This window comes from Centrocercus urophasianus, unplaced genomic scaffold (genome assembly GCF_019232065.1).
Source record: "Centrocercus urophasianus isolate 14NV4802_14NV808 unplaced genomic scaffold, USGS_Curo_1.0 seq_10, whole genome shotgun sequence".
Classification (NCBI taxonomy): domain Eukaryota; kingdom Metazoa; phylum Chordata; class Aves; order Galliformes; family Phasianidae; genus Centrocercus; species Centrocercus urophasianus.
This window is the reverse complement of record NW_024884142.1, coordinates 231,617-250,339: the sequence shown is the minus strand read 5'-3', so window position 1 is coordinate 250,339 and position 18,723 is coordinate 231,617. Positions and strand designations below refer to the sequence as shown.

Genomic DNA, 18,723 nt, shown 5'->3' with positions numbered 1-18,723 from the left:
ACAGTGCCAGCAATTCTTCACCAGCAATAAAGGAAATCTGGGATGATTAGCTCGGCTGGAGCAGTGTTAATCAAGGTCAATCCCATCCTTGGTATATGCATAAGAAACTACAGAAGTTGAGAAAGATGAGTGGGAAGGAAGCTAAGTAACACCGGGGCCTGAAGGATCTGGGGAGGAGGTTTTTTCCTCTTTGTCTGTTACCACAGTGCCTTAAGTACATACAAAAAGCCTTCAAAGTAATGCAAATCCTTCTTTGCTTCTCAAACTGAGCTCCAAATTCACAGGCAGAAACCCTCGGTGCTACAAAACGAGCAAAGGCTTATTTGTATACGAAAGGTTTGAATGATTTATCTTAGTTCATGCAGAATAGTGGGAGTGCCTTCCACAGATCACTGCGGAAATGGAATTAATGGCATGTTTCAGTCAGCGCTGCCATTCTGGCTTTTGTTCTGTCATCACAACAACTAAATCAGAAAAAATCAATGTCTTACTTGCATGGAGCCTGTCAGATCTCTGGAATGGCTTCTTCCCCAGCCCTGGCAAGGAGTTGTCAAGCTTAACAGAGGCAGAGGAGCTGGAGGTGGAGTTCTGAGAGCTGTTTGAGTGTCCATCGGACTGCTTTCCTACCCAAGCTGCACAGGAAATTGAAACAGTTCAACACAGGGATATACAAAGAAATATTATACAAGACATCTGTTTGGACTGAAACAAACACGCTCACTTTAACACGCTCACTGCAATCCCAGCAGCTCTGGGACAAGCACTTCTATGACATTGACACTCCTTTATTCTTGTAGCACTGATTTCCCAGCAGGCTGAGAGCAGAACGGCCCTCTGTAGCTCTCTCATTGTCACAAAACAAAGACAAAACGAAGAGATGGACACCCATTTCAGTCATGGTTTGAGTCTATTTTCCTGCTAGTCCCATTTTATTTCCCATTTACACTCAGTCCAGTAAGGATCCTGTTGAAACGTCCTTTCAGATGCAGCTTTAATTTCTACCGGAGTTCACCGTCACAAAAAATCTTTTCATACCTTATGTGTACTTTCTAAGTTCTTACCTTTTCTTCTAAATGTTATTATTTTAGGCCAACCTCAGTAATTCCCCCTCCCCTTTCAAATACTCAGATATTTTCATGTCCTCCCCCAGAGTCACTACTGAGCTGATGATTTCACCACGCTGATTTTGCCTTACAAAGCAGTGCCACCCACACTCCTTTTTGCACAGCACTATCTTCTGCTGGTGGGAAGGATTTCTTCCCCAGATTCTCCCTGCCTGCCTTTCTCTCCTCTTTCTAAGTGAGATGAGTTAACAACACGACCAGGTCTTCCCTCCCTCTACAGATAATGACAGGTCTCCACTTAAGAGCTTAATTGGGGGGTGCATGAATGTACACTGCTTCTACTAAGCAAGTCCAATTCTATAGGGACTACAGCAAAAGCTGAGAAATGTATCTGTCAGGGAGGTTCAGGTTGGGTATTAGGAACAATTTCTTCTCATGAAGAGCAGTGCTGCAGTGGCACAGAGTTTCAGAGTTTCACAGCTGCTCAGGGAGGTGGTGGGGTCACCAAAGCTGGAGGTGTTCCCTGACTGTGGGGATGTGGCACTGAGGGACACAGTGGGCAGTGGGTATGGTGGGCTGGGTTGGGGTTGGACCTGTGGACCTGAGAGGGCTTTTCCAAACCTAGTTTCTCTCTGATTTTCTTGAGACAATGTGTGAAGTGAGTTTAATCCTTAACTGCAAAGCAAACGTTGCACCCACTGTCAAAAAGGGTGAAAAATACAAACAGAAAATACAGACCAGTCACAGTCGTCCCTGTAATGCCACTGGAGCACAGTGCTGTGCACACGAAGGAGATGGAAGCAGTCAGCGTGGATTTAGCAGGGTAAATCATGCCTGAATAGCTTGATTACCTTCTGCCATCAAATGACTGGATTTGTGGATGAGAGAAGACAGGTGGATGCCAATTACCTCAATTTCAGCAAGACATTTGACATTGTGTCCTGAAACGCTGCAGGCAAGCTGAGACATTAGGTTTGGATGGGTGGACAAATGGAAGGGAAGAATCACAGAATGACACAACTGTAGCTGGCTGGCTGGTGAGATTTGGGGAGCGAGGCCTGGCAGAATCACTGAAACAAACACTGAGGTTGGAAAAGGCCTCTAAGATCATCCAGTCCAACCACCAACCCATCACCTCCACGCCAACCAATGGTAACTGCGTCCCAGGCTGCACGAGCAGGACCACAGCTCAGGACAAACACAAGATTCATGGTTTTCCTCTGAACCTTTCAGAAAGGGTCTGAACTGCAAAGCTGTCTGGGAACAACAGGAAACATCATCAACGATTCAATGCCCGCATCACTTCCTCTGCCTTTAAATGATGCATGAAGCACAGCTAAGTATGGCCATTTCTTTCAAATGGATGTACAGCACATGGCTGCAACCTTGCATATGTCTGAACAGATGTGCAAGAAACATTCCAGCAGTATGAATCAGCTAGCCAGGACAGATTGGTCTAGTTTGGGTTTGGATTTCTTTAGGGCTATTTGGAAAGGGAGAATAAACAAACACACTAAAAAACACAGGAAGAACTTTATACTAAAGAAAACGAGCAAGAGATGAGACAACATTTCCAGTTATGTGAAAGGCTGTAGAGAGAAGATATCAAATAACCAAACAATCAAATAACCTTCTATTTCCACAGTGGACAGGAAGGAAATCTTGGTTTTCAACCAAACCAAGGAAAGATTTTGATTGGAGACTGATAAAAACAATGTAAGGACAGAGTTAACAAAGCAGGAAGGTCAAGACTTGCTGGGAGTTTCTGGCCTTTGCAACAGTGTCTCTGAGAACAGAGTGGAGAAAGCATCTGTCAGGACAGCACAGCAGATCCTGCCCCATGGACAAGATGAGCTCTCAGGGGCGTCCTAGAGCCCGTTTCTGATGGCTGTGGAATTTTTAACATGAGCAGGGAATTGCAGCACAGTTCCTAGCGTTACACCAAGATAATCCAACAGCAAACAGCAAAATGTTCATGTGACTACTGCTGCTTCACTGTATGACTGCTATGCAGCCCTCTCTGGCTACTTCCGTACCTGTAAACTAAGCGGTGCTCTTGGGCATTTCCCTGGCTGTAAGGAGGGCAAGAAGTTAATTTTAAGAAGACTAAAAATAGCTGAGGGCTTGAAATTGGAAATGTAAATTTGCTGTGGTCTCTTGTGTGTTTTCTCTCTCATTTTTCAGGCAGCCATTCTCTCAGGTAACTAGTGATAGAATGCAAAGTGATGGCCTCAAGTTGCACCAAGGGACATCAGGTTGGATATCAGGAACAATTCCTTCTCTGAAACAGTGGTCAGGCATTGGGATGGGCTGCTTAGAGAGGTGGTGGGGTCACCAAACCTGGGGGTTGTCCAGAACAGTGGGGATGTGGCACTGAGGGATGTGGGCAATGGGGACGGTGGGCTGCGCTGGGGTTGGACTTGGGGATCTGAGATCTTTTCCAACCTGAATTGGAACCTCTGATTCATGGCTGCCAGCCTCAGTCACTCCATCTGTGACAGAAGCCTTTTACACTGAGCACTCTTGCTGTGTTTTTCTCAGCGGTTCCATTTTCGTGGCCATCATCTTTCTGAGATGAACCAAGATCAGCCACATAAATCAAGGCTTAACGATGGAAAAACATGGGGTCATTATTAAGAAGGAGGGAATTTCCCACTCCTGGAAGTGTTTGAGTTTGAAAGAAAGCACAGCATTTTACTCATAATAATGGGTAAATAGTGGGGCTAAGAGTGGGGCTAAGTGCTGGGACTTCAGACAGGACCTGAGGATGTGCTGCAGGATCAGAATCAGCAGGACGGAACCAGAGAAGATCCTTGCTTTTTGGTAGAGATTTCAGTCCCCTGTTGTTGCTGCAGGAGGACTTCATGCCGATGGATAACTGAGTGACAGAACAACAGGTGAGATTCACTGCACAGAGACAGAAGTGATGTGCAAAAAGAACTCTCCTAACCTCACATATGCAGTGTTGGGCCCTAAGATAGAAAATAAGTCAGGAAAGAGGGTTGGAACTTTAACTTTAAGCCAGGAAAATGGCTTCTCTTGGCTAGGTAAAAAAAAACAAAGCAAATGCTGGGGATGGTTAGCAAAGGAACAAAGAATACCATGACACCATATGAATTCAGAACGGATCCACACCCTGAATGTGCTGCAGGGTTTTAATTCTCTACGTCAGTGAGTTTATAGAAGGAGTAAGATGGCCAGCAGGACTCTTCCAACTGAGAAAGAAATGTCTGCCCCAGGCCCTGCAGCACCTTGGGCTTGGTGTAAACCACGCAATAGAAATGCAGAAGCCATTTGCTGCATCTTAACAACTGAAATCATGCCTACAGAACAGGGAGCTCATCCTGGAAAGCAGTTCTGGTGAGAACAGACTACGCATAACTGGCCAGAAGTAACCACACAGAACCTGTGATGAGCAGTGAAAACCTGATGCTGGGAAGGAAGCAAATGTACTGCTGAACGAGACAGAGCAGAGCAGCCCTGTTCATGGCAAGGGGTTGCAACTGGGTGATCTTTAAGGTCCCTTCCAATCTAAACCACTCTGTGATGATTCTACGACTGCATTCATTTCAAATGTAGTGTAATTTCAGGAGAGCACTTCAGAATCTTTCAGGTAAAAACATACATCTTTGAAACATGACATGAAAGCCACACTACAGAATGAAAAGGCAGTCTGCAAAGAAATGAATACTAAAAGAATCTCTGCCTAATTTGCTTAGACGTGAGAAAGACCTGACTACAGTGCATATGCAACTAAGGGGGATGACATCTGCCACAGAAAGATGTTGCACAGTAAAACCCATTCAAGATCTGTTCCTAACAGAACGTGCTCCTAATAAAGTCCAAGCCAGGGAGAAAGGAGCTGGAATATCTCAGAAACAAAACCACTGGGAAATAGGACTTTATTCTTTCCTCCCCTAAGAGAATCACAGAATCACAGAATTGTAGGGGTTGGAAGGGACCTCAGAGCTCATCAGTCCAACCCCCTGCCAAAGCAGGTTCCCTACAGCAGGTCGCACAGGTCGGCATCCAGGCAGGTCTTGAACATCTCCAGAGAAGGAGACTCCCCAGAAAGAAAAAGCAAGTTACAATGACAGTGACAATAGCAATGAGCAGGACAGGAGCTGCTGCCACGTACCAGGTTTTGTAGGTGTGGAGGCACTGGCTGCCTTGACAGCCTTCAGCAGGACGTGCTGATTAGAGGACACCGGCATGCCTGCTCTGCATTGCTGCTGCTGCTGCTTCTGCTGCTGCTGTTTCAAGGCCTGGGGAAGAGGAAATTCAAAATACTCTCAGAAATGATGAACGCACAGCACAGGCATCCTGACTGACAGCAGGTCGCATGGACAGCTTTCACTCATTCTGCATGAGACACCGATCTACTTAAATGCAGCTCTACAGGCACACACACTGCCTACCTCTGCACCTACAGCCAAAGGTAATGGCTGCAGAATACCCAAAGTTGTGTTGTTGCATTAAAAAAAGATATCTCTAGAGGAAGGAATTCCAAATCTGGAGCTGGTTCAAGTAGTAATTATCAAGTAATCAAGTACTAAGTATAACTAATTTCAAAGCATCAATTCTACAACGTAATTCATTTTCACCTCCTGGACAAGCAAGCAGCAACTTACTAAAAACATTCAACAGAGACAACATCCATTAGGAAAGATTTTTCTTTTTTTTTTAATTAGGAAAGTAATAAGGAATAGAACACTAAAACCCTTTGCTACAATAAAGGCTGTTAAGACAACTACAGCTTTGCCAAAAAGGCACCAGTGGCTGCGACGAGGAAGTAAGGAGGCAATTTGGTTAAACTGCAGCTGCTACCCAAGCCAAAGTGTGTGCTTTCAAAAAATGAACTCAAAAATAAACAGAAGGAATTCCAACAGATAAAGCACACACCAGAATTTAGGAATAGGAACTGAGAGAAAACAATATGCTGCATGTACACAAATGAGTGGGGCTGTTACTGAGGCAACATCACTATCTTATACAATCATTACAAAATACAGTTATGAGCAGGAGAGGGAATATAAACACCCAGGAGCCCCCAGGAAGGGGCCACATGAGGAAAGGGAAAGAGACCCTCAGTTTGGAAAGGCACCACTTGAAGAAGACTGACAACAGGAGGATACAAATCACCAGGTGCCATGGCACATGCCTGTTTTCCTATCTATCAAGCAGTTCCTAAACAGTCACCTGCAGTGCAGGGCAAAAAAAATAAAACATAAAAAAAATCAGTGAAACTGAAAAAACAACAAAATTGAAAACTGGGAAGGGCAAACATTCCCTGCTATGCACAATTAATCTCCTGCTATTGAGGTCAGAAGCTTAAAAGATAGGGAGGTATTCGATACAAATTCAATTCCCACGTAATCTGGTCATTGACTGCAGCATCTGAACTTGCACACATGGATGGTGAGGGGGAGCTCCAGAAGAGCCTTCATGCAGGCCAGCACTACGAGGCCCATTCTGCCCTCACCCACACATTGCCTTTTCATCACAGGTCTGCGGGTCGCTGCCTGCCTTCCCTGCAGGGCAGATCTCCAGCCACACACACCGGGGCGACCGCTGGGTGTTAATGCCCTGCTCAGGTTCCAGCCAGCTCTGAAGCCTTGCAAAAAGGAGCTCGTTCGCCCCCCTTGGCCATCCAAATATGGCTGTGACCTCAATGTGGGTTCAGACCTCAACCAGAGCACACAGCCCATGTTCAGGTTGGGTATTAGGAAAAACATCTTCTCATAAAGAGCAGAGCTGCAGTGGCACAGCTGCCCAGGGAGGTGGTGGGTCACCAAACCTGGAGGTGTTCCAGAACCGTGGGGATGTGGCACTGAGGGACACAGTGGGCACGGTGGGCTGGGGTTGGACTTGGGGATCTCAGAGGGCTTTTCCAACCTGAATGATTCCATGATTTGTGGGTGTTTGATTTACCAACCCAAGAGCTTCTGTAGGGTGCAGCCCAGCTCAGCTCCTGGCCTTACTCCTTCCATGCGTGTGTAGCAACATTAGACAACAAGAATGGATTAAGATGAAGGCCAGCAGCATAAACAATATTAAAACAATTTAATTAAAAATTTAAAACCTCTGAAAACTCCAACGAGATCTGAATTCTGATGGCTTTGGGATGTGGCTGCTTGAGCTGTGTGAGGAGGAGGTGAGGTCAGTGAACGGGAGAGGAGCAGAGGAAAGAACTGGGGCAGCATCTTCATTTTCCAGCCCAGGGTAAGAATCTGCCCATCTTTCCAAATCTGGATGATGAATTCCAGAGTCTGAATGCCTTTTTTTCTGTATCACCACACAATCATAGAATCATAGAATCATAGAATCACCAAGGTTGGAAAAGACCTAAAAGATCACCCAGTCCAACCGTTCACCTATTCCCAATAGCTCCCACTAAACCACGTCCCTCAACACAACATCCAGTCTTTCCTTGAACACCCCCAGGGTCGGTGACTCCACCACCTCCCTGGGCAGTCCGTTCCAGTGCCTGACCACCCTTTCTGAAAAGTAATACTTCCTCACGTCCAGCCTGAATCTCCCCTGCCGTAGCTTGAAGCCATTCCCTCTGGTCCTATCACTAATGACACGAGAGAAGAGGCCGACCCCCAGCTCACTGCAACCTCCCTTCAGGAAGTTATAGAGAGCAATGAGGTCTCCCCTGAGCCTCCTCTTCTCCAGGCTGAACAATCCCAGCTCCTTCAGCCTCTCCTCATATGGCCTGTGTTCCAGACCCCTCACCAGCTTTGTTGCCCTCCTTTGAACACGTTCCAGGGCCTCAATATCTTTCTTGCAGTGAGGGGCCCAAAACTGGACACAGTACTCGAGGTGCGGCCTCACCAGTGCTGAATACAGGGGAACAATCACCTCTCTGCTCCTGCTTGCAACACTGTTTCTGATGCAAGCCAGGATGCCATTGGCCTTCTTGGCCACCTGGGCACACTGTCGGCTCATATTCAGCCGAGCATCAATCAATACCCCCAGGTCCATTTCCTCTACGCAGTCCTCCAGCCACACCGCCCCAAGCCTGTAGCGTCGCCTGGGGTTGTTGTGGCCGAAGTGCAGGACCCGGCATTTGGCCTTGTTGAAACTCATCCCATTGGCTTCAGCCCAGCTCTCCAGCCTGTCCAGATCCCTCTGTAGGGCCTCGCTACCCCCAGGCAGATCCACACTTCCAGCCAATTTGGTGTCATCTGCAAACTTACTGAGGGTGCACTCGATGCCCTCATCGAGGTCATCAATAAATCAATCACTACAACAGAGGAGGATTCTCCCTGGGAATGTTTCATCATTCGACCAGGATGAGAGCTGACATGCCTCTGTCAATGCAGATCGAGGTAATGCAAACCTCCAACTCCCAGTTCTTCCCAAAGACTGTAAGGAACAAGTGGCTTCTGCAGCAATGCGGTGTTCAGGAGTTAAACATCCTCACTTAAAATCTGCTCTCTGTTCCCTCCAGTGATGTTATAATTACCCAACACTGAGTCCAGCCAGCTGTCTCCTCGACTGCACGCTAGCAAATAATCTGGGTATAATTAAAAATATATCCTTTCTTTAGGATTATGAAGGAAATAACAATTATGTTTTTTTCTAGTATACTCATAAGGCCTTTGTCTCCCTCCAGCTATTGATGCTTGCTCATTCTACCTAATTTGCACAATTTTTCCTGTCTACAGCAGGAATTGTGTTTAGGAAGAGGTGGCCAATGCGACAGTTGGACAAAACAGCAGAATTCCACTGGAACTAAAATTAAGCAATGGATTGGGCACACAGTGTTCTTCATTTGATCCAAAGCCACAGTGAGTTTTAGGCAGGTGGGTTACAATGGTTGGATGGTTACAGCATCCATTACTCTTCAGCAAAAGCCTTTTTCCAGCGTGCCCAGAAGATAAGTTATCAGCACACTCCAACTGGACACACTCTCTACTCTGGGAAGAAAACCCAAGGAGAAATGCTGCTGTGATGGAAGACAGTGACCATCAGAAACAGCTTTGGGCCTCATAGACAGCTGCAGAATGGTGCAGTGTGATCAAGGTATGCCACGTGTCAAGCCCAACATGTGTTCCCCCATTTGTCTTTCTTTCTGACTTTTCTTCCCCAGCCCAAGAGGGCTGAGAGCAGTGAAACTGAGATCACCACCTAAATTCTGGACCTCACCAGGTCTGACATTTCAGAACGCATGGAGTCAGCACTGGAACAAGAATGCTCCAGAGGTAAACAGTGCAAGAAAGGTGGGGCGAAGCGTGGGGAGAGCAGAGATGCAGGGGGTGGATGGAGAGGTGGGGAAGGCTGGTGGCAAGAGGAGCAGAGGGAATTCAGAGACGAAAAGTGGGAAACCATTAGATGAGAATTAGAAAGAAGAGAGGCTTGACATCCATCTAACTCCTACTGGCAACAAAGCTCCAGTTTATTCCATTTCTTTATCTTCACCTGTGATATTTTCCTCAACAGCACGTTCTAATTGGATCCTTATCTCTCAATGCATCTCCTTTTCCAAACACCACGGGCATCTCTAAGAGCTGAATACCATCCTGAGTGTTGTTTCTCAGCCGGGAAAAGCTGGGAAAACAGGCTGAGAAAAGGTAAATCCTGTCCAGAACACATCAGGATTTCATCTGTCTGTGACAAGCTTCCGTAATCCCTCGACTCGCACCTCCTCTGCAGTTGATTCATAACTCCTTGCAGATTTTTGCTTGACTGAGGGGTAAGTCTAACCCTGTTAAAGCACTTCCTTTCTAAGGATCATGGAAAACTAAACAATGCTGTTGGGGAAACACCTGCAAATAAGATCCTTAAGGGAATAATTCATCCTGCTTTTTCTCATTAAAAGAACCAGACCGTGTGAGGTACAGTTATCTGTTCCATCCTGAGAGCATGCAGTAAGCTCTACATACCAGCACACAGCACAACCAGCACTGCTCCTTCTCTCATAAAGCCCACTAGAGGAGCTGTGCAAAGCCAGCATGGCCTGCTTCCCTCTGTCACCTCCATAAAGATACCCTGGGCCACAGAGTTCCTTTGAAGGGAAAGTATGCCCCTAATGAGGGGAATAAGTTAAAGGATTTAATTCTTCTCTCAGAAGAACCTTCTTTGTTCTAAAACAGACTGCGGAAAGCTAAGCACATTCATCAAAAAGTTTGGGTGAAAATCAGTATCTCAGATTCATTCTCTAAAATAACCGTGATAAAATTTCCAGGTGCTTTTTCCAAGCAAGACAGTATTTCGAATCTCCTTTAAGAGAGAGGGATGATTTTTAGGACAAGAGGTGATGGCCTTAAGTTGTGCCAGGGGAGGTTCAGGTTGGAGACGTTTCTTCTCCAAAAGAGCAGTGCTGCAGTGGCACAGCTGCCCAGGGAGGTGGTGGGGTCACCAAACCTGGGGGTGGTCCAGAACCATGGGGATGTGGCACTGAGGGACGTGGGCAGTGGGCACGGTGGGATGAGCTGGGGTTGGACTTGGAGATCTCAGAGTTCTTTTCCAACCTGAACGATTCTATGATTTAGCAAAGCCCTGTTTTATGCAACAGGCAGGAAGTCCTGACTTTCAGCCCCGCAGAGTGCAGTTTCCCTTCGAAAGATGGTCTACAGAGAAATAAGATTACTGCAGCAATCCCCAAACTCAGACTGTGCCACTCACCTGTTTGAGTGCCTTCTTGCTGTGCTTCTGGGATGAGGAGATGACTTTGCCTGTCTGGATGGAAGGTGACTGGCAGCTTGTCTGAGGGGAGGATGTCTGTGACAGTCTTGATGACACTGAAAGAAAAAAAGATACGTGGAAAATTCAATGCTTCTGCATTTGCCAGCAATGCAATAGCCAGGTCTCACCACTTCAGATCATCTCATGAGGCTCAGGAAAACTGCACCTCTAGCAAGTGTTACTTTTTGTGTAAGAGAAGAATCCCTTCTATTTCCTATTTGTATATCAACGAGGCAGCTGTCCTCCTTGGAGACCCAACTGCAGTTCCTGTAACTGACTTCAGATGTTCCATCTCTTGTCTATTTCTTTTTCACCGTGGAAGCAGCTTGAGAAGAAGTTCCACAGAAGTCTAAAGGAAATGCAGACACAGGCAATGGTCTCCATCTGGGATGACCTATGGTCAGGCACCTACCTGACAGCAGCTTCTCATCAGATTAAATCTGCATGCCAAGCAAGGGCTGGAGGATAAATGACATGGAAACAGAGTGGACTGTGACTATTGTTTGGTCCCTTTTAAAAAAGATAGGTGAGAATAGAGAACATACACCAATACATGAAGACAGACGGTCTCTGAACGATCCCAGACAGACCTTACACAAATCTGGTCCTAGCCGTGTGGAGTCCTAAAGCAAAGCTTCTCATTCCACATGGCTGAGACTTTTGGACAGTCCCTTCACAACCAGCAAATCGAGGATGGCAATTAAACCACTGCTGGCTCAAATTTGGCACAGGATACTCAAGATATTTTGCTCTGGCCGCAGTGGAGGTGCTGTGTGGCCAACCAGGGAACCCATTTGGCATCAGTCTCTCACAATCATGGTTTTCCCTCCATTGTCTTGGCAGATTTGTACTGCGTTGGTCAGCAGCCAATGTTAACCCACCACATGTAAAACAAGCCAGGTAAATCAGTGCCACTGGGCTACTGGAAGCTGGTCAGCTGCTGAGAATGAAACAGTGCAACAAAAGAGACCAAAAAAGCACAGTGACATTAATTGGAATGCCCTGCATTGCATGATGGCTGTAACAGAACAGACACCAAGTGTGTGTAGGTGAGAGGATCAGTGAGAAGCAGGTGAGAAGATCAGATTGCTTCATATGCAATGCACTCTAAAGCTGGGAGACTGACTGGATATGGAAGCAGCAGGCTGAAAAAAGTTAGCAAATTCAGGGTCTGTGTATATATTTGCACAAGAATTAGCACAGATAATAGTACCAGGCTGTACGACCAAGGAAAAAAACAAAGTGCAGAAGAGTGTTCGAGCCCAGGGAGAAGGATGATCCCTACTATAAAGAATAACCAGCCCTGCACGTTGACTATTTGAACTATTGCTTCCTGCAGCAATTAACTGCAGATTAGATGCAGAGCTAATCCTTTCAGAGCAGAAAGGACTCAAGAGATAATAGCCCTCTTCATGAACGCCTGCTGCAGTGACTCTGCTCAGTGCCACCAGAGAAGGGAAGTTCCCAGAGATTTCCAGAGATTTCCAACGTGCTCCACGAGGAAGGGTTCTGAAAATCATTAGGCAATTATCATAGAATCGTTCAGGTTGGAAAAGACCTCTCAGATCCCCAAGCCCAACCCAGCCCACCATGCCCACTGCCCACGTCCCTCAACGCCACATCCCCACGGTTCTGGAACACCTCCAGGTTTGGTGACCCCACCACCTCCTGGGCAGCTGTGCCACTGCAGCACTGCTCTTTCTGAGAGCAAATTGTTCCTAATATTCAACCTGAATCTCCCCTGGCACACTTGTTTCAAAACCAGAGAACAGGCATTGCTCTTGTGCTGGAAAGGACAGAAGGAAAGAATTCAATGGTAATCAGGCAAGAAATCAACAAAAATTCTGCAAGATGACAAACTAAGCAAGAAGTTTTAATGCTCAGGGACAGACTAGAAGCTACAAATGGAACCTGTAGTGATCTAAATCAATTTCATCAGTTCAGGAAGAAGATATCTGATGTCTGATGGGTTCATGGCAATGGCCAGAAAGGTGATGCAGTATGTGAGGGTGGATAGATGAACCTAACCTAGAACCTAACATTCTTACTGTGTATTCACACTGGCTGTCTCACTTGCATGCCGTAGTGTTGATCACACATCATCAAAAGGATTTATTACAGAATGTGACAGGATTTGGTAAAGCAGAGAAAATGGTGGCAGACATGGAAGAAATGAGGGATATTCTGCATGCAAGGACCACGACTGAAACACACAAACCCAGTTAAGCATCTTCATGTCCAGGTGAGAGTCCCATGGGGAAGCACCATGCTCACGGCCGCCAACACTGCTCAGCACGAAGCAAACACAAATGCAGCTTAACATCTGAAACCCATGCTCAGCAACAGGCTGACTTACTGGCTTTGAGACATTTGAATAGCAGGAACACAAACCACATCCTCTCTAAAGCCCATCACTGCAGAAACTAAAGGTTCTGCTTGAAGCAGAAAATTAACTCAAATACAGGCTCCTCTGCTCTACTCTCATATTCAATCCACATTTTCATTTTCATGCTGTCTTGTAACTAAGATAATAAATCTTTTAGCACCAGTGATGGCAGAGCAAGCTAAAATCCAGCTCTGGGAGGAGGACTCAACCCATGAGCTGATGCCATAAGGAAAGACTACAGCAATCTGTGCACACAAGCCCTTGGTGCTACAACGGCTGCAGACTGACAGCTGTAACCACAGCAGCTTCTCAAGAACAAAAGGAGAGCTCCAAAAGCTGAGCAAGGCCTGGCTGCTTGAACTCAGCTGCGGGCCCCAAAGTGAAGTGGGCCAGATGGGGACAGAATCCTGGAAGCAATTCAGTCTGGAAAAGACCCCTAAGATCATCCAGTCCAACCCCAACCCATCCCACCATGCCCAACGACCACCTCCCTCAGTGCCACATCGCTGTGGTTCTCAAGTTCCGTGCTCACTGACAGGTCAAAAAGGAAAGACAGCTGCAAAATGTGATGGAAAGGGATGAGCAACAAATGTGAAATTATTAGAAAATAAAAGAGAAGGCAGCATTCTGTACATCCCAGAACATAAACGTTTCAAACTGCATGTTTCTACCCACTGGTCTCAGAAAAAGACATGGGAAAGCTGAAGAAGATTCAGCAGATGAAATAAAGATAGTTGGAGGCTCCCTGCAAGGGCGAAGGGAAAAAGCAACCAAAATTGGTCCCAAACACACCCCTGGGTCCTTGGACCTGAAAACTCTCAGAAAGTTCACAGCCCTTTAAGGACTTAGCAGCCAAGAGCAGGTATAAGGCAAGGACAGAATGTGCAGAAATACTCTGGCTCCCACAGGACAAGGCTTGAGGAGCTAAGCTTGTTTCCTTTAGATTTAAAAAGAAGTTAAGCAAAGTGAGTTCTCTCTTCACTTCGGGCTTTCTTAATTGGAAAAATATGTGGAGCAAAGATTGCACCTCCTGATGCCGTTAAATCCTGAGAGCACTGCTGGAGGGAAGCTGCAGAAATAATTACAGAATGCAAAGCGACACCTGGGGAAGCAGTGAACCGAGCAAAGCACTGCTGTGAAAATACTCCATGAGCTGCTCCGCATCGTTTCTGCACAACCAAAGGTATTCTTCATCAGCTGAAGATTCTGGAAGATGGGGCCAGGATCTGAGCAAAAGGAATTTCAGTGCATTCGGGGATTCTTCTCATCCCAAAGAGGAGTGAGAGCTAAGGCTGGAGATGTCACCTTGAGGACGGGTGGTGAAGACGGAGACGTGACTGCATGGCAGCGCCAAAAAATCCCACAGGTACTGGAGAGTTCTGCCTTAGAGCAGTTAAACCCAAGCATACAGAGCCCAGAGAGCTCCAAAACTAATAACTCTGCACACTTGGCCCCAGGGTTTAGGCCAGCTGGTTCATTCACAAGGTTTCAGGACTTCCTGCTGTTGGTTTGGCTGGGAGAGGAGCTTGCCAGGTGAAGTTTTAACAGTTCTCTTAGATTAAAGTTGAAGAGACAAAGTGGAACATGTGTCAGCCAAACTCATGAAACCCAATTTGTTAGATAAACTGAGATTGGACCCAGCACAGCCCCATGTCCCAGCTGCAAGAATACTGGAGAAGGTGCATCTGCAGTCAATTACTGCTGCAATCTGTGGAATAGGGGCTCCTTTACACTGTTGTCTTCGTACTTTAAATGTAATCGACACAAAAGTATTTCTTCTGAGAAACCAAGCTGCAACAGAAGTTTAATTGTGCTAAAGGCCAAATTATATAAGAAATTCCATTTTGCAGGATCTGATGACATTTTGCAAGGTCTCAGCTTCCTTCAAGATCTTCAAACCCTAAAATATTGATCAATCTTAGAATAACCTGAGATGAAAGGGACCCATAAGGATCAAGGTTGCCCAAGGAGGCTGTGGATGCCCCATCCCTGCAGGCATTCAAGGCCAGGCTGGATGTGGCTCTGGGCAGCCTGGTCTGCTGGTTGGTGGCCCTGCACACAGCAGGGGGTTGGAACTGGATGAGTGCTGTGGTCTTTTGCAACCCAGGCCATTCTGTGATTCTGTGATCACCGAGTCCAACTCTGATGCTGCCTTGTGTCTTCCCTTTGTAGAGTTCCAGCTCAGGCAGTACAAAGAACTCTGCCTGAAGTCGCAGGGCAGAGGAACACACTGATGAGCCACAACTCCAGGAGATGCAACAGAAGGGTAATTTGCCAGTGTGTCCATCCTGACACCATACCATGCCATTTGCTCATCCAGCACGGCCAAAGCACTGGTGGGAGGAATGCCATGATCCTGCTGACACCGCGGTGCTTAGGGCACACCATGATGTCTGCTGTCACCACGCAGACAGACTGAGCTCTGCCAACAGGCCGTCCTGCTACCCAGCAAGTACCATCAGCTCATAATTCTCATCCAGCACCAGATATTGGCACATAAAAGTGAAAACAGCAGAAAGGCGAAGACATCTGAATTTTTTTGACTTCTTTTGCCTTTTCCTGCATATCTCCTCTTAGACAAACTATTTACTTTGTAGGGTGTGAATTTAGCAGGATATTTGCCTGTTTGAAATCACCGACTCATAGGATGGTTTGGGTGGGAAATCCCTCTGGCTTCCAGCACACATCTGCTCCCTTTCCTAAAAGAAAATTTAGTAATAATCCTCCAGCTATGTTTCTCTTTCTCAACTGGTGCCGAATAAACAAGAAAACAGATGGATGTTGCTGATCCTGCTTTGGGAGAGCACGATTAACTGCTTGGCTGCAACATCCCTTTAAGCTCAGTAGTTCTGTGTAACAGCACTACACAAGTCTCTGCTCGTTGGGGCAGTAGTTTACTTTCTGATTTATTGCCTTGCCTTCCCTTGATACTGTGTGAAGTGCAGAACTGCACTCTTAGAGCACAATGGCTTAAGCCTATGCGGGAAAACATCTGGAGAATCACTGAGCTGGAAAGGAGGAAACAGGAAAGCATAGGGAGGTCTTACAGGGAAACGATGGGGATGATGACAGAAATCAAGCTTTCTTGGCTGGCACTCAAGTAATTCCTAAATCAAGATCAAGATGAAGATTTTCTTAAATGGATGTTGCACAAAGAACTGGATGCTTTCCTCAGGCTTAGCAGAACAAACTGAAGCACACTGAATTACCCCACATCCCGCAGCCACTTCGATTCTGTGGCTCCAAAGGAAAATTACTCTTAGGGTCACTCAGCTCAAGGTCAACCCTGGCAGCTGACTTTACCAAATACATGGACATCGTGACTGAAGTGCCAATGATACAACAGCAGAAAATCAGAGAATCATTAAGGTTGGGAAAGAACACGAAGCTCATCCAGTCCAACTGCCAACTCACCGCCACCGTGCCCACAAAATGAAACAAAACTGACAGAACGCACAAGAAATACGGGAAAAATACATCCGCAGTTGTCAGAGAACTTGGCAGGCAAAATGCTCCCCCATCAGAAGAAAAAACGTTTGCTGAAGTTTGCTGAACTTTGTGAGACCAAAAAGACTCTGAGCAGAAGACAATTTGCATGAGTTATGAGCACAGCCAGAACATCCCCCCTATATGAGCAGTGTAAAGCCAGGGAAGGATCCTGCATCTTGGGATTGCAACAGGTTCGGCGGTGTAAGCAGGGTGCTGCAGCCTTCTGAGCCATTCACATCCCTGATAACTGGAAATTCAGGCTCCTACTGCATGTCTCCTCCTTTTACAGATCAGAGCAAATTAGTTTCAAACATACCACGCAATAAAAGAAACTCTCAGCTTTGGTAAGTGGAATCAAAGTAATCTGAAGCAATGACTCTGCCTGCAAGCACTGCAGCAATCAGTGCCATCCTGTGAACGGGTCGCAGATCCCAATCATTCACTCCATCCAATAGGAATCTGCAATCTGTGATGTGCTGACGGGGTAAATTTGATTTATTACTTGGCACAAAAGAAGCACTCTTCTGTATGGTCTCCAGGTATGAGACACTCATTCTTAGCCTCTAAAAGGACCCAAATGCACCACAGACCGAGCATGAGATGCATCCCAGAACACAGACCAAGTACTCACCTCTCTTCCTGGCTGGAGCTCAGCTGTAGGAACAGTACTGCAGGAACTCTACTGGGGTTTTGTCTCTGCTTTTGTTTAGCCTTGGGAGAGTCTAACGTGAAAATAAATTGAAAGAGTAGAACCAGAGTTCCTGCTCAAGATTTGCATGTGTTTCCATGGGGTTTTCTGCCTTGAAATCAACACATTCAGAAAGAAAAGGCTGAACTTTACTAATTTGGAAAGAAATTACAGTCAAGATGAACTAAAAATACAGTACTCCCCCCCTTTCAACTATGTGCAGTCACAAGCTTAAAATAACCCAATTTTGAACAGCTAATGGGATCCAGATGTATGGCACGAAAAAGTCCTAGTGAAAGTCATCAAACACGTTCTGAGAAGCAAAATGCCTCCTGTTCATCCAACGCCTTTTCCATTTTACAGGTATGCAGTTTGTCAGAAAGAGAATGGGAACTCAAGGCGGGATCCACACCAAACCAAGACCAAACGGACAAGGACGACGGCCATTTCGCGAGCGTTCTCCACCACACAACAGCTCCCTGCTAAAATCAAGGAGCAAAAAAGGACCAAAAATATCTTCCAATTGCAACCTTGCACAACTCCCACTCCTGCACTTTGCCCTGGGTGAAGTTGAGGCTCTCACTGCCGTGACGAGGGTTACACATTCCTAAAATCACATTCGGTTTTTACGAACATAATGAAGATCATCCATCTGCTTCATACAGAGACTGGAGAGGATTTGGCTCTGGCAGCTCTGAGAAAACAAGCTGAAGCTCTAAACAAGTGTTGGATCACTCACACATCTACTGGCGATCGGAGGATGGTTGGACTGGCTGATCCTGTGGGTCTTTTCCAGCCTTGGTTATTCTATGATTCTATGACTATCCCTGTGCTCCATAGATCTCACTGCACCCACTTACCATCTTTTGGTCCCAATTCAAAGCTTTCTTAGGTCTCTTAGATCTCCATGGGATGGCAGTGGTATTCCCCAGCACAGGAGCATCCACCAGCATATCCAAGTGTCATATATCTCTGTCACCAGGCCACACCAACTATGGAGTTGGTGTTTTAAACCACCTACTAGTTAAACCACCCCTAGGATTACCTAAACAATAGAGAAGTAGCTCTTGTTTTGGGAGGTGTAGCCATAGGGAGGGCACACGACTACATTTCTCATTTGATTCAGGCTGGATATTAGGACAAAAATTGTCTTGTAAAGAGCAGTGATGCAGTGGCAAGCAACAAAGAGGAGCTTGTTCACCCACCTTGGCCATCCAAATACGGCTGTGACCTCAATGTGGGTTCAGACCTCAACCAGAGCACACAGCCCATGTTCAGGTTGGGTATTAGGAAAAACATCCTCTCATAAAGAGCAGAGCTGCAGTGGCACAGCTGCCCAGGGAGGTGGTGGGGTCACCAAACCTGGAGGTGGTCCAGAACCGTGGGGATGTGGCACTGAGGGA

The 18,723-nt window shown here is 46.3% G+C and overlaps 1 protein-coding gene across 4 annotated transcripts in view; it reads right to left on the bottom strand.

Annotated features, from left to right (window-relative positions):
* The window catches only part of ASXL2 (ASXL transcriptional regulator 2), an 88,259-nt gene that overhangs the window by 15,900 nt on the left and 53,636 nt on the right, over positions 1-18,723 (bottom strand). For all 4 annotated transcript variants that reach the window (XM_042813357.1, XM_042813107.1, XM_042813187.1 and 1 more), the window contains 3 exons: positions 10,698-10,813; positions 5,203-5,329; positions 492-632 (listed from right to left, as the gene is read on the bottom strand). In XM_042813357.1, the coding sequence (XP_042669291.1) occupies positions 492-632; positions 5,203-5,329; positions 10,698-10,813 (384 nt within the window). The remainder of the gene's footprint in view (positions 1-491; positions 633-5,202; positions 5,330-10,697; positions 10,814-18,723) is intronic.